This window comes from Herpailurus yagouaroundi, unplaced genomic scaffold (assembly GCF_014898765.1).
Source record: "Herpailurus yagouaroundi ecotype Mexico unplaced genomic scaffold, PumYag 142, whole genome shotgun sequence".
Taxonomy (NCBI): Eukaryota; Metazoa; Chordata; class Mammalia; order Carnivora; family Felidae; genus Herpailurus; species Herpailurus yagouaroundi.
Window position 1 is genome coordinate 50,397,455 of NW_024412397.1, and position 15,077 is coordinate 50,412,531.

General features: G+C 39.1%; 1 protein-coding gene across 2 annotated transcripts in view; it reads left to right on the plus strand.

Annotated features, from left to right (window-relative positions):
* The first annotated feature begins 259 nt into the window (after positions 1 to 259).
* ABHD3 (abhydrolase domain containing 3, phospholipase) overlaps positions 260 to 15,077 on the plus strand; it is a 39,127-nt gene continuing 24,309 nt past the window's right edge. Inside the window, exons 1-3 of one of the 2 annotated variants that reach the window (XM_040479244.1) lie at positions 260 to 501; positions 1,045 to 1,208; positions 2,489 to 2,671. In XM_040479244.1, coding sequence (XP_040335178.1) covers positions 340 to 501; positions 1,045 to 1,208; positions 2,489 to 2,671 — 509 coding nt within the window. In that variant the 5' untranslated portion in view covers positions 260 to 339. The remainder of the gene's footprint in view (positions 502 to 1,044; positions 1,209 to 2,488; positions 2,672 to 15,077) is intronic. The other variant, XM_040479245.1, reaches the window with a different exon arrangement.

Below are 15,077 nucleotides of genomic sequence, written 5' to 3' on the forward strand. Positions count from 1 at the left end.
CACCCTTGGGGCGGGGGGAGGGGAGGGGGAAGCAGGGGAGGGTGTCGCCCGGAATGCCTGGACCAGACCTGGAGACCGGGTCCGCCACCGCACGGGGGCCGCGCTTGGTACCGCGCCTCTGGAAGATTCCTGAGTGGCTGGCGGAGGGGGCGGTTCCAGGGAAGCCGGGGCGGAGCCGGCGGCGTCTGGCAGCTGTGTTACGCCTCCCGGGGCCGCTCGGCCGCGCCCGCTCGCGGAAGCCGCTCTCTGCCCGGTAAGGGACGCTCTGGTCGAGGGTCCGCCGCAGCCCCGCGCCGCTTTCGCTGGCTCGCCGGCTGGTTGGCCTCCCGCCACAGGGCCATGCAGCGCTTAGCTATGGACCTGCGGATGCTGTCCCGGGAGCTCTCTCTCTACTTGGAGCACCAAGTCCGGGTTGGGTTCTTCGGCTCGGGTGTGGGCTTATCCCTGATCCTGGGCTTCAGTGTCGCTTACGCCTTCTATTACCTGAGCAGCATTGCCAAGGTGAGCCGGGGGTTGGCGCGGGCGCCGGGGCGCAGGGCCTCGGGCAGCTCTGCTGGGAGGGACAGCAGCTGGTGAAGCTGGAGCTGCCGCTGGAGGGACAGGTGGCTGGGGTCGTCCTGGAGGCGAGAGTGCTGCTTGAGTTGTCGTCCTTTCCCCGATATCTGATGGACGCCCTTTGAGCGCGCGCGGGAAAGCGGGCCAGCCCTTGTCGGCGTGTTGTGGGTTCGGCCGGGGTCCTCGGACTGCAGCCAGGACCCGGCTGACCTAGGCGCGGCGGGGCTGCCCTGTCACCATTCGCGGGGCTGGCAATGCTGTAGCACTTCTGACAACGACTTCCTTATCTCAGCTCTCGCCTTCCCCTTCAAGAGTTTGGTAAACCTCCCTTTAAGTCCGTTGTGACTGCGAATTATTTCTGTCAGGCTTCTAGAAGAAGATGTAATCGGAGGGAACGTGCGGGCGAGGGACGAGTCTGCTCATTTCTGGTTTACGGTTGGCAGAAACTTTGTTCTAGACCCTTCACTATAACACCGGCTTTCCCCACAGAAGCCCCAGTTAGTGACGGGGGGTGAGAGTTTCAACCGCTTCCTTCAGGACCACTGTCCCGTGGTGACAGAAACGTACTACCCCACGGTCTGGTGCTGGGAGAGTAGAGGACAGACACTCCTGAGACCTTTCATCACTTCCAAACCCCCGGTGCAGTACAGGAAGTAAGTATATTTCCATTTTTCAGTCATTTCTGCAAAACCACCGGGTTTTTCCTGCATACTCCCGGTTCTTGGTTAACCTCTCGTTAGTAAACATATAGAAAAGAAATGGGGAACGAAAGTGGAAGGTGTGCTCCCCGCCACACACACACAGCTGCAGGAAAATATTCAGGTATTGCCGTTCACCATTGTTTTTGTGTGTGCCTTGATGTAAATGGTTTATTTCTAGAGAAGTGTTTTTGAGTTACTCTTTTCTAGTTTGGCATGCGTCTGTCCCTAAGGACCTAGATCCTTTGATGATATGCACCAATTCATTGATGCTAGGAGTGGGGATGGGGTCGAGAAGGATGCCAATTAATTTGGATGTTGCCAAATCCTAATTAATGATGGACTCCTGTAAAAGGACTTCATATTAATAAGCAAATGGGTTCTTGATGATAATGTCCTTGAGGTGTTAAAGATATGGTCCAGAATTTATCAGTAACCCGGAGATTTAGATGATGCCTAATATTAATTTCCCTGAGTCATCTAGTCCTTCTGGAGTTCCTTTTGTTGCCTGGAACTGGCACTATTTATTTGAGAAAAATCTTTAAGTTCATGCATACTATGTGAGAAATACTTTAAAATATTTAAGAAACAAATTTTATAATATACTCTGTGGGAGACTGCATTGTTAAGTCAAAGGACCAGAGCAGTGATCAGATCAGTATTTTACTTATTCATAATTCCCTACTGAATTATTTGGGTGACCTCAATCAAATAGGGGTTAAATGCTGGGTATTTTAGAGTAATGAGGAAATGATTAAGATAAATATTTGAAGTATTTAGCAGTTCATTTTTATATGCTACCTTTTTGTGATATTGCTGGAAATACTTTATGGTACTAATGTCATATCATTCTTGTAATAAGACAAAGGGATATAAGTGTGTGTGTTAGTGAATGCTGAAAAAAAACTTCAGATGACCAAATCATGTCATATATTTATAAAATTAAGACACTAATATTGGGGCACCTGGGTGGTTCAGTTGGTTAAGCATCCAACTTCAGCTCAGGTCATGATCTCACGGTTTGTGAGTTTGAGCCCCGTGTCAGACTCTGTGCTGACAGCTTGGAGCCTGGAGCCTGCTTCAGATTTCTGTGTCTCCTTCTCTCTCTGCCCCTCCCCTGCTCATGCTGTTTCTCTCTTTCTCACTCTCTCAAAAATAAACATTAAAAAAAAAAAGACACTAATATTAAAGCATGACTTGAAACATTTAATGAGTATGTCCTGTATTTCTTCTAGTGAACTTATTAAAACTGCAGATGGAGGACAGATTTCACTGGACTGGTTTGATAATTGTAACAGTAAGTGTTATAGGGATGCCACCACCAGGCCTACTATCTTACTGTTGCCCGGCCTCACTGGAACAAGCAAGGAATCATATATCCTTCATATGATCCATCTTAGTGAAGAATTGGGATACAGGTACCAGTAAAAGATTTATTCCATTTTTTACTTAATTCATTCTAAATGAAGCACAAATCTATCTACATGTTTGTTTCAGAAAAACTTGTTATTCCTTGCATGGATTAAGCGTTTCCCTAGATTATTATTTTTCTCTGCTTCCTCTTTTGCCTTTTTTTTTTTTTTCCAGGAAGATGCATAACAATCATCTCACAGGAAATAGCATTTCGCATAGTAGGCACTCAGCAGATTTTGGTTGAATGAATGAATGAAATTAGTATCATCTAGGAATTGACATAGGACCCAGGTCTGAGGAGCAGTAGGCCCACTGAAGGGAGTGCTATGGAAAATAGCCATTACAAACCACTGAGAGAGTAGATGGTGACCCTCATGTTTCATTCCATATTTGAGCCCTGAATCTACTAATCTTATCTCATTGGCTTAGATCCCAAATGTAAAAAATACCCAAAATCGGCTTGTAGGTGATCTTTCTTTTTCCAAAGATGATCTATGCCTCTTCTGTCCATCTGAGTTTGTAGGTGCACATGACTAATGTCCAGTTGAGGATGCCACAGCATTTTTGAGTAGCCATTATTCAACTCAGTCACCAAGTACAATTTAATTTTTTGCAAGTGACTTAGCAACCTTAAGTTTCAGGTTCAGCTTTAATATCTTAAAGCAGAATCATTGTGAAAAGTACTGCTTTTTTGTGTTGCCTTTTTAAGCTGATAGTAGCTATGGTAATGGAACACTCTGAGGTGCATTTAAAGTAGAGTTGTGTCCTTTGTTAAACTTGAAACACTCTGTGTGAAAAATTGATGTGGAGTTTATATTAATAAAAACATTTTTGTATAAATGGGGAAATGCCATAAGAGCTAATTCAATTTTCACAAGTTAAGTCTGATCTTTTACAGATAAAGCCTATTTTGTCCATGAAATGACAATCTCTCAGACGTTTTGATAGGTGTTCTAGAATTATTTTTCCAGTGGAACTTGCACTAATATCAGGAATTCATCATTATTCCATGTTTAGCACCATCCAGTTAAGTGTGAGGCTTGATTCCAATTTTTTGCTAAAACTTAGTCATGCTTAAAAAGTATAGATCATAAAGCCTTCTGTGCATATTTAAATTGCTGATTCTGTACTTGGCCTGAGCTGTCTCTCAAGACTTAGGAAGTGCTTTTAAAAACAATGTAGTTGAAACTCAAGGACTAAATCTCATAAGCCCTGGAGTTGCCAGTCCACAAGGCTTTTTTTCCACCCCTTGCAAAAGTTGCTAAATTTTATGACTATGACTATCATTACACTGTGCTTCAAAGCTTCAAAGTTCTAACTCCCCTAAGGGTTAATATCTCTTCTACTGATTTGGACATTTTATTGTGAATCTATGATAAAAGGAAGGTTTTGTGCTAGATATAAAGAGTTGTGAGAAGTTGACCTTGCCACAAGGAGCCTAAGAGAAGAGAAAGATAGACCAGGTCATTGTCAGCTGCTTGAAGACCCAGCTTATTTGGGTTTAGGGAACTCTAACAGTGAATTAGACTGGACTTGAAAATAGCAGAGTACAGGGGCGCCTGGGTGGCGCAGTCGGTTGGGCGTCCGACTTCAGCCAGGTCACGATCTCACGGTCCGTGAGTTCGAGCCCCGCGTCAGGCTCTGGGCTGATGGCTCAGAGCCTGGAGCCTGTTTCCGATTCTGTGTCTCCCTCTCTCTCTGCCCCTCCCCCGTTCATGCTCTGTCTCTCTCTGTCCCAAAAATAAATAAATGTCGAAAAAAAAAATTAAAAAAAAAAAAAAACTTACACTCAACTATGTACTTTAATTTAAAAAAAAAAAAAAAGAAAATAGCAGAGTACATGAATAAGCAGTGGTCAGTAAACTTTTCAGTGGCCTTTGGGCCTATCTCCATTTGTTTTTAATTAGGAGGGGTGGCTGAGAAGATGTATCAGTTAGCTTTTGCTGTATAACAAACTATCCCAAAACTTAGTAGCTAAAAACTACCACCATTCTGCTCACAATTCTGTGGCCCAAGAATTTGGGCTGGGCAAAGCTAGGTGGTTCTGGTCTTGGCTGGGATCATTTGTGCATTTGAGGTCAGCAGCCGGGACAACTCCCTGCATGGGGGCCCTCAGCAGGGATGACTCATCTCAGCGCCATGTGGCCTCTCATTCACCATCAGGCTCTGAGTTTGTTCATTTGGTGGCAGAGGGTTCCAAGAGTACAAAAGCAAAAGCTGCAAGGCTTATTGACACTCAGGCTAAGAACTCTCCTGATGTTGCTTCTGCCACATTCCAGTTAAAGCAAGTCTTGTGTGTCAGCCCAGAGTCAAAGGGTAGAGAAATAAACTCCACCTCTTGATAGGAAGGCCTACAAAATATTTTTGCATCATACCACAGATAGCAAGGTAGTGCCAAGGACCAATGAAGTAAAAGAAAAGATCTGGAACTTTGCCATAAGGCTTGCATTGAGTCCTTTGAGACTGTATAATATAGTGGTGTGTGCAGGGTCTTTGGAGCTGGGCCTAGGTTCAAGTGTTGGAACTTCCACTTACTGAGAGACCTTTGCAATTAATTTTTAACTTCCCCAATTACAGCTTCTCACTTACTACAGAGAGTTTAAATGAATTAGAATGTATAAAGTACTTGGTTTAGTGACCTGAGCCAAAGTGGTCTTTCATAATGTTTCCCTAATCAGACTAGAACACTTTATAATTTAAAGAACAAGTACAAGCAAACCTACCTCTTGGGAAATATAAACACCTAGTTTCCTTACAGGAATGCTTGGATTGTGTCATTATGTGTCTTACACAATAGAATTTCATAGGCAGTATGAACACCCCAATACGGTGGGGGTATATTTGCCTTCAGGCCCCAGTTACTATCTTGTGGAAAGGTTGAATTTGTAGGGAGACTCATGAATTTTGTCAGGTAGCCAGGGAACTGTTATTGCTTCACTGCTGAGATATGATTTAAACATTAGGGAGAACTTAACTCCTGGTGTATTGATAAGTGAAACATAAGGGTTTGCTATTGTTGCTGTTAAAAATTTTGTTTTTGGGGCACCTGGGTGGCTCAGTCAGTTGAGCATCCGACTTCGGCTCAGGTCATGATCTCACAGTTTGTGGGTTTGAGCCATGCATCAGGGTCTATGCTGACAGAGCCTGCAGCCTGCTTCAGATTCTGTCTCCTCTCTCTCTGCCCCTCCCCCCGCTCATGCTCTGTCTCTCTCTGTCTCTCAAAAATAAATAAATGTTAAAAAAAATTTTTAAAAAAATTTTTTTCCTGTGCCTGAAAACTGACAAAGACACAGAACTTTTAGGTTTCACCAATTCAGAATTAAGAATGGATGGGATAGGAACTAAGCTAAAGTTCATTTAAGATCACTGTGAGCAAAGGCTTTACTAACTAAGAAGTCAAATTGAATTGAAAGGGGAATACATAGTCTACCTGCCTGTTCATCTTCATGGGCCAAATGCAGTATGTATTCCTTGGATTAACTTGTCCTTGAGAGGGAGAAGAGAATTGCTCAGCCAGATAGCCCTAGTCATTCTTCCAAATTTTATCAATCAGATAAGCCCTCCATCTCCTGGAGAATGAGTAAAGTAAGCGAGGCCAGGAAGCCAGGAGTGTGTTTAGAGAAGCTTCTCTCATAGAAAGCAGAGGACTGGAGAAAAAGTTACACCTCTATGATTGATAAAGTAGTTAGAAATCCCATTCGTTCACTCAAGGTTTGTTTTTTAAAAAAGCTGTATTTGGTAACACAGCCTAATCGATATTATTTTATGTACCTGAATAATATCTGTTTTCTTAAGTCTTTTTCCCATTGTCTGAATTAATTTTTAGCACGACTACTAAAAAGAGGGAGTAAAACAGTAACTCTGAGAACATCTAAATCATCTTTTACTTTGGCCTCTTTTATTGAGAGCCTTCATCTACTATTTTGTTCCACCCCCAACTAGTATTAAAAAGAGTGGCCCATCCAGAATTATATCATAATAAGTCCATTGAAATCTAGGTCAGTCATTAAGTATTTTTATCAGAACCTATATTCCCAAAGAGCATACAGTCTAGCTGAAGCGATAAGGAATATGTATGCAGTAGTTGGGAAGAAATGCATTAACAAGAACCAGGATTGACTACAAGTAAAAGAAAACTCAAAATAACAGTGACTTTAAAAAGATACAAGTTTATTTCTCTCTCATGAGAAGTTTATTTCTCTCTCTCTCTGAGAAGGTAGACCAGGGCTCTATAGCCTGTATCAGGAAGTATTGCTTCATAACCTATGGCTGCTCTAGCTCCAGCCATCACAACTGTACCCCAACATACGAGAAGGAGAAAAAAGACTAGAGAATGCACCATCTTCCTTTAAGGATGCTTTCCAGCAATTGTGCACACCACTCTTGCTTGTATCGTATGGACCTGCTCTTCCTCAGCCACAAGGGAGGCTCGAAGTGAAATCGTTATTTTGAGCAGTCATATACTCAAGTGACACTAGGAGATTCTGTGACTGAGGAAGAAGAGGAGCATGGATACTGGGAGATAACTGGCAGTCTCTAGCACTTAGTGGTCAGTGTTGCAAGTGTGAGGACTCTGGAATATCAGACACCAAGTAAGACATTTTAAGCAGGGAAGGAACAGGTCAGAAGTGCCAGAGGCGAACAAAAGAGCAAGGAGAATGAGGACAGATAAAGCACTACTGGAGAAGATTCAGCAGAGCAATGAGGAAGGAAGTCCAACTGCTGAGGGCTAAGAAGACCTCCGGAGAAAAGAGTGGGGTGGATCACATATCTTTTAAGTTTGACAGACGAAGGAGGGAAACAGGAGAGGATTTGGAAAAGAGCAGAAGGATTAATAGAGGGATTTTTCAAGATTGTGGGTGTTTGTTTTGAGAAATTTCTTTCTTACTGCATTTTTTATTACTATCTTCTTTTTGTTTTTCTTGCTACATTTTTCAAACTACTTACAGAAACCACTGACATTTTAATGTGGTTTAACAGGATTAAGATCTTTCAATGCAGGGCCACCTATTGGTAGCAAGGATGCCATTGTCCATCATTTATAGTTTTGAGAGGAACTTGAAGTGGGAGATGATTTAAAAGCGTTAAAATTTGACTAGTTTCTACATGTTCCTTTGCTTTCTAGTTTGGAGTTTGGATCTGTGCATTTTGATTTAGGTCAAGTATCACCAGTAGATAACTAAGCTTTAGGTGACACTTAGATTTTCCTGCAGTATCAGAAGGGCACTTGCAGGTCATCTACTGACTCTTCCTGAGGGAGGAAGGAAGGGGAGGCTGAACTAAGGAAAATGAGGCATGGAACAAAAGGGCAAGTTCTGACTACTCCCCAGTGTAAAAGCAGTACCTTAGGTAAGAAGTCATTTTAAATTAACTCCAGAATGTTTTTATCTAAACATATTTTTGTAAGTTTTTGCTGTTGTTAAAACAATTTGGCTTTTAAAGTTTTGAAAATGAGTTCAGTTAACTGATTATTCATGAGACTGGCTAGATGAAATCATGCATAATAGAAAGCACTGGGTGAAGAGCTTAGCTTATTTAATGGTATTTATAGAAAAAGTTATAGTGGATACTGACAAGGAGTCTCATTCCCTAGGGAACTAATTGTTAGATATTCCATTATACAATGATTCACAAAGTTTTGGGGATAAAGCTTTATTTTACTTTATTTTTTTATCCGAGCTGGCATGCACTCAAAGGGTACTCTGTGTTCAGAGCACTCGCGCTCGTCTTTGGAAAAAGAGACTTTAATGTTACTAGCTTAGGTAGCCCAGGGCCTCTCAGTGGGGTGGTTAAGTGGATTTTTGAGTCAGGTCTGCTTGGATTCAAGTCCCAGTTCTGTCAAACACTTCCTGTGTATCCACGGCCAAATTACTCAATAACTCTGTACCTCAGTTTTCTCATCCATAAAGATAACTATACCTCATAGGATTGCCAGGATTACATGTATATATGTGAAGGTTTTTCCCCAGTGAACATTTTAAAAAGTAGTAGCTTTTTTTTAAAGAAGTATTTTTTTTTAAATATTAGCTTTTTTTCTTTAAAGGAGTGAATTATGTCTTTGGTGTAGGGAAGAGTCATACTCTTTTAGTCTGGTTAGGTAGAAATGAGGTACTTACTGCCTGGGCCCTATTACCAGGCAAGAAACCATCCCAGGAGAACCTGAGACAGCAGTGTGCCTGGCCAGACAGTGAGTGGTGCAGGGAGAGGGTAATGCCTAGCTAAGGTGGAGTGGCCACTGGAATCTATATCTTGGAACGCATACATGTTTCTTTTTTTTTTTTTTTTTTTTTTAATTTACATCCAAGTTGGTTAGCATATGGTGCAATAATGTTTCAGGAGTAGATTCCTTAATGCCCCTTACCCATTTAGCCCATCCACCCTCCCACAACCCCTACACATACATGTTTCTGACTCCAGTTTGGGTCATAAAGCTGCCAGTAGTGATCTGTGACACTGGAATGATTCCTATAAGTTCATACTATTAATGTAGAACATTTTTATTATTAAATAGTTCTTTAGTTGACAGAATCTACAGAAATACCAAAGAAACCCAGCTAGAATTCAAATGAGTAAGATAAAATCTGAGAACATCAAAAGCAACTGAGTAAATGTTAGGGAAGACGGGAGAGCTGGGGGCGGGGCAGTGAAGAAGATTCCAAAAAAATATTATAAAAGAAAACTTAATGCTAGTTGTATAAGGTTTTCAGTGGCCTCACATGAAGGATAACTTTGACTCTTTTTTCCTCTTGTGGCTACTGGTTTTGAAATATTATAACTAAAAAGTGAATTGCACTAATTATGAACTTTTTTTTTTTAATTCATAGGACCACTCAGAGCTTATGACCAGCAAGAGATAACCAGAATTGCGATTTTGGTTTACTATTAATTAAATTTAGCTTTGTTGAGTGCCTGCCACATGATAGGCCCCATACCAGGTGCTATACTTAGGTTATCTTACTTAACATGTACCTAATTCCAAGAGCTGTATTATCATACTCATTTTACCAACCAAAAACAAAACTACAGTGTTCATAATTTCACCAAAGTTTGACAGTTAGTGTGTGACAAGGTTAAGCTTCAACTGTACAGCCTTGTTACAGAGAAATGTATGATTGTTTTTTAGGCTCTTTGAAATATTGCTCATTCTTCAAAATTCTCCTTTACTCAGATGGCTCTTGGCTTGGGAAAATAGCTCCTCAAACCCCATGATTATTGCCTATCAGGATAATGTAGACCTATAATATCATAAGTCTTCATTTCATCAGAGAAATTCAAGACATGACAGGCAAACATATCATGTTTCCTACTCAGGGAATAGATTTTATAGGGAAAGAGTTGAAACAAGAGAATGGGGTTCTTGAATTATGGATTAAGTTTCACTATTCTCCATTACTATGTGGTAATCAGGAGTTGAATATGTAATACAGTCAATATATTCCTGTTAATTATCGTGTTTGATTTCTGATGCTTTACATTCTAGAAAAAGATACATGAGTTACATTCATCTGTTCTAATATCTTTATGACAGTAGTGAGGTCAGAAATGTTTAAGTGTTACCATTTTTTAAAAATAACATGTATTGGGGTGCCTGGGTGGCTCAGTTGGTTAAGCGACTGACTTCGGCTCAGGTCATGATCTCGCAGTTTGTGAGTTCGAGCCCCGCGTCAGGCTCTGTGCTGACAGCTTAGAGCCTGGAGCCTGCTTCGGATTCTGTGTCTCCCTCTCTCTCTGCCCCTCCCCTGCTCATGCTCTGTGTCTCTCTGTCTCTCAATAATAAACATTAAAAAAAATTTTTTTTAAATAAATAATGTGTATTATGCTATTGGATATAATGCTGTATAAATGTAAATTAGGTTAAGATAGTTGATAGTGTGATTCAGATTCTTTATATCTTTCCTGACTTTTTTTTGATTGATAGAAGGATGTTGAAATCAACTATGATTATGGATTTTCTATTTCTCCCATTTAATTGTCATTTTTGCTTCATGTATTTGGAAGCTGTGTTATTAGTCATAGATATATTTATGGTTGTTAGTCTTCCTATGAATTAATTCTTTCACCATTATGAAATGTCTTTCTTTATCTCTAGTTGTGATGTCTATCTGATATTACTGTAGCTACACTAGCCTTCTTAAACTTACCATGTACATTTTTTTTCAAACTTCAACTTTCAAAGTATCTGTATCTTTATACTTAAAGTATATTGCTTGTAGATAGCATATAGTTGGGCCTCGCCTTTTTTGTCCAGTCTGATAATTTCTTGATTTTAATAGGATTTTTAGTCCATTTACATTTAATGTAATTATTGATATGGTGGATATAGGTTTACCATTATAGTCTTTGCTTTCTGGTTTTTTGTTGTTTGTTGTTCCTTTATTTTCCTAGCATTTCTCTTTCTTTTTTTGAGAGTCTGTGTTTTTTGTCTTATTATCAAACTTGGAAAAAGCTTGGCCATTATTTCTTCAAATATTTTTCTGCCCCATTCTCTCTCTCATCTTCTTCTGGAGCCACAGTTACATACATGTGTGTTAGATCTTTTGATAATGTACCACAAATCACCAATGTTCTATTCATTTTTTTGAATCTTTATTTCTCTTTCATCTTTATGTTAGAACTGTAATTTACAAATCAAGTGAATTTGTTATTTCATATACTATATTTTTCTGACCTAGAATTTCCATTTTTAATAGGTCTTATTTCTCTGCTGAGATTTCCTATTTTTTTTTTATTCATTACAAGCTTATTTTCCTTTTATGTCCTTAAGCATAGTTATAATAGCTGCTTTAAATCACATCTACTGATTCTAACATGTGCACCATCTCAGGGTCAGTTACATTGATTATCTTATCTCTTGAGTATTGGCCATGTTTTCTTGTTTGCTTCCTGATCTAGTAATTTTGGCTTGTGTTGTAGACAGTTTGAATAATCCATTGTAGAGACTCTGGATTCTGTTATATTTTTCCAAATAGTACTGATTTTTGTTTGTTTGTTTGTTTGTTTGTCTTAGCAGGCAGACAATTTGTCTCAACTCAAACTTCAAACTGTCTCCTCTATGGTAGAAGCAGCTGAAATCTCTGTTCGGTTTTCTAGCCTTAATTTGATTGCTTGGAGTCTCACATATGTATAAAGGCTTAGCAGAGCTTTGGACCCAGTTTTTACCCAGAATTTAGGACTCTCCCTCTTTTGTGAGACTTTCTCCTCATTTTCTAACTGCTATAGTTGCACCAAAGTCTGTTTTCTGGTTTCTCAAGCCCATGAAATAGCATTTCTATCTGACTTCCATCCATCATTGAATAATAGAAACTGGTGCATCCCCTTGGGCAAAAAGCTGTTAAAAAAAAAAGAAAAGAAAAGAAAAAGAAACTCATCCAATGCCATTTTTTTCTTACAAGTGTCAACTCTCATTTAGTTTCTACCTGCTTTGGTTGTTTTCCATTGCCTTTATAATTTATCAAGACTTCATAGATATTATTCTTTGGAAGGATTGGCCTAATAGGATCTACTCTGACATGTTTGGAAGCAGAACATTCTTGTCATCTTTTCTTTAACTGGTATTCAGAACTCTATACCTATTTTGGTCTCAACCTATTTTTTCCATCCTTAGTTTCTATCGTTATACTCTAAATAGCCATGTTTCTGATAAGATGATATATTTTCTCATCCCTTAGAAAATTTCATACATTTCTACCTTATATCTTTGCTCCCCCTGCCCCCTCCAACCCATATTATATCTCATACTTTCCTTCTTCTGAAATCTTTATCATTTTCCAAGTTTCATCATACTATTTATAGGTCTTTTCCATGAATTCTTTCCTGATCAATTTTGTCCAACCTGATCTCACAAAGCTTTATTATCTACACCATTCATTGGATATTGAACTGTATACTGCCTTATGTTATCACTTTTATTGTAGTCACTCAACTGAAAACATGATGTATTTCTTTTCAACCTAACTAGAGTATACCTCTCTTTGAGGCTAGGAACCTTATATTTATATTTGACTTTTCTCCTATAAGTTCTAACTCAATCTTTAGTTCAGTAAATGGTCTATTTAATAAATTTTTGAGTGAATGAATCATTCCAATATTAATATTTTTGTAAAGTACCTGGCATATAATAAATAATAATGTTTATCTGTTATTATTATCTGAAATCAGCATAGTAATCTTGAATGTTCCTCCTACTCCACCCTCCAACTATTATTTCTGTTCTTATACTTAGAGACTTACATAATCCTAGAACTGGAAAATATTTAAGGTGATCTGGTAAAATCCCTTTATTCTGGAAGATCACTGCGCTTGAGCAGATTCAAGGCTATCTGGTCCATCTTACTGTAACAGTGGTTTTCAATCAAGGGGGCTTTAGACAACTTCTCCTATTATTTGGTCCAAAATGTCCATAGCACTAAAGGTTGGGAAATCCTGTGCTATAGGTAGCTCTCTACCCTTTATTTAACCTTCTTTAAAGAAGACTCACCTACTTTTCTAATTAATGTGTTTTAGTGTCACAGAAGGTTAATACCAAATGCATTCTCTATTTGATATTTATTTATATTTTTCCTATTTTGAGAGAACATTTAAATAGCTAAAATACATAGGAAAAATAAGTTTTACAGAACAATTTTCCTCATATGCATAACCTTTAAAATTGTTTGGGAGAATTTGTAAAAATTATTTGGAAAGAGCCATTACAAAGATAACAGAAGCTTATCAAAGTCTTAGGAATAGTAGTTGTTTCACAACCAGCTCTTTTAGCTTCATGTGTAAAGTGTTCCCTGATAACTGTCAGGGCAGAAAAGGAGATTAGATGAAAAAAACTGGTTACTTGTCACCAACTGGAATGGGATAAAGGACAGAATGGCAGCCATCATTCTGCCTTTCTCTGTAGCTGCTTTGCTCCCTCATTCTTCCTTATCTTTCTGCCCAATTTCCAAGGCTTAGAAGTATATACAGTGATGACTGCTACTTATTGAACATTGTCAGGAACAAAGGCCTATGGAGAGGTCAGTACATTTCCTCCTCTAGCAAGAGATACCAGAGCTGTGATCCACTTTTGAAAGTTGCCTGAAGGAAAGTACAAATATCTCAGTCTGAGTTTGGAAGAAAATCCCAGATGTATACACTGCTTTTTCATGATTTTGCAGATCATCGTTTTCTTTGCCCTTACCAGTTCTATTCCCTTCTCTCAGTGGCAGTCACATGATGACATCTTGCCCGAGAAGCCATTTTTATCCTTATTTAGTGCTTGCTTTCTAAAAGTAGTTCTTTTCTGGATGACTAGGAGCTTCAAAGTTCAAGATCACAATTAACTTTAGCCCTGATTCTTGTGTAACCTAGGTGCTTATGCAAGTAAGTGCATGTGGCTAACTTAAATTTTGCTTATGTCCAGTCTGCATTGCCATTCTTTCTAGTGAGAAAAGATTAAGGCCACACTGATCCTACTCCAACTTTTCTGCATGTTTTCAAAGTATATTTAAGATCATTCTTTGACTAGTCAATAAAATGTAATATATCCAACTGTATCTCAAGTCAGATTTCTGAGATTTTAAACACTTCCTTTTTTTCAGTTGGGCCTAACCCATACACTGATCAGCAACACACTGAAAGAAGGGAATTAGAACCTTAAATGGCCTTGATTGATTGGATAAGTAAACAGACAACACCAAAATGAATTTTAATCAACATGAATATAGATTCACTTACTCAAAGAGAATCCTTGCAGACCCGAGTCAGGATTTTGTTTGAGGATGGCAAAAAATACATATCTGGTGTTATGGTTGACTTAAAGTTAAATGAGAATTAAGCATTTTAAATACAAAATGGCTTTTTAAAGCTACCACGGCACTACAACTACCATTGCTACTAATAGCTAACTTTCCTTGTGTACTTACAGTGAGCCAACACTGCTCTAAACCCTTAACATATGACCATTGACCCGGGAGAGACAAACAAGATCATAGGAAACACAGTTTGCCTTTCCTCCTCTAAGTCCACTGAACACCAAGCAGTAGCGTTGTGGGGGCCCTTCCTACCAGCTCAGGTGCCAGGTTCCTTGCAGCTCTACCTGTGGTCATGTTTTCACCTCAGGTAAAATTCCAGTCTCTGTGTTTGCTGAGCCTTGAGGGAAAAATAACTATTCCTGCCTTTCTTTTCTTTTCTTTTTTTTTTTTAACTAGCTATTTCTTAGACTAGGAATAGATACTTCATTAATGTTACAAAGAGAATAGGTAGAGGACTTTTTTTTTTTTTTTTTTTAGTTTGAGGCAAAATCATTTAAATTTGATTTGTATCTAGAATTGTTTTAATAACATGTGTTGAAAACCTACACATAGGTATAGGAAGAAGTTGTAAAATTTCTGCTTTTGGTAGGAAAATTTAACATCACTTCAATATACAATTTTCTGATTTGAA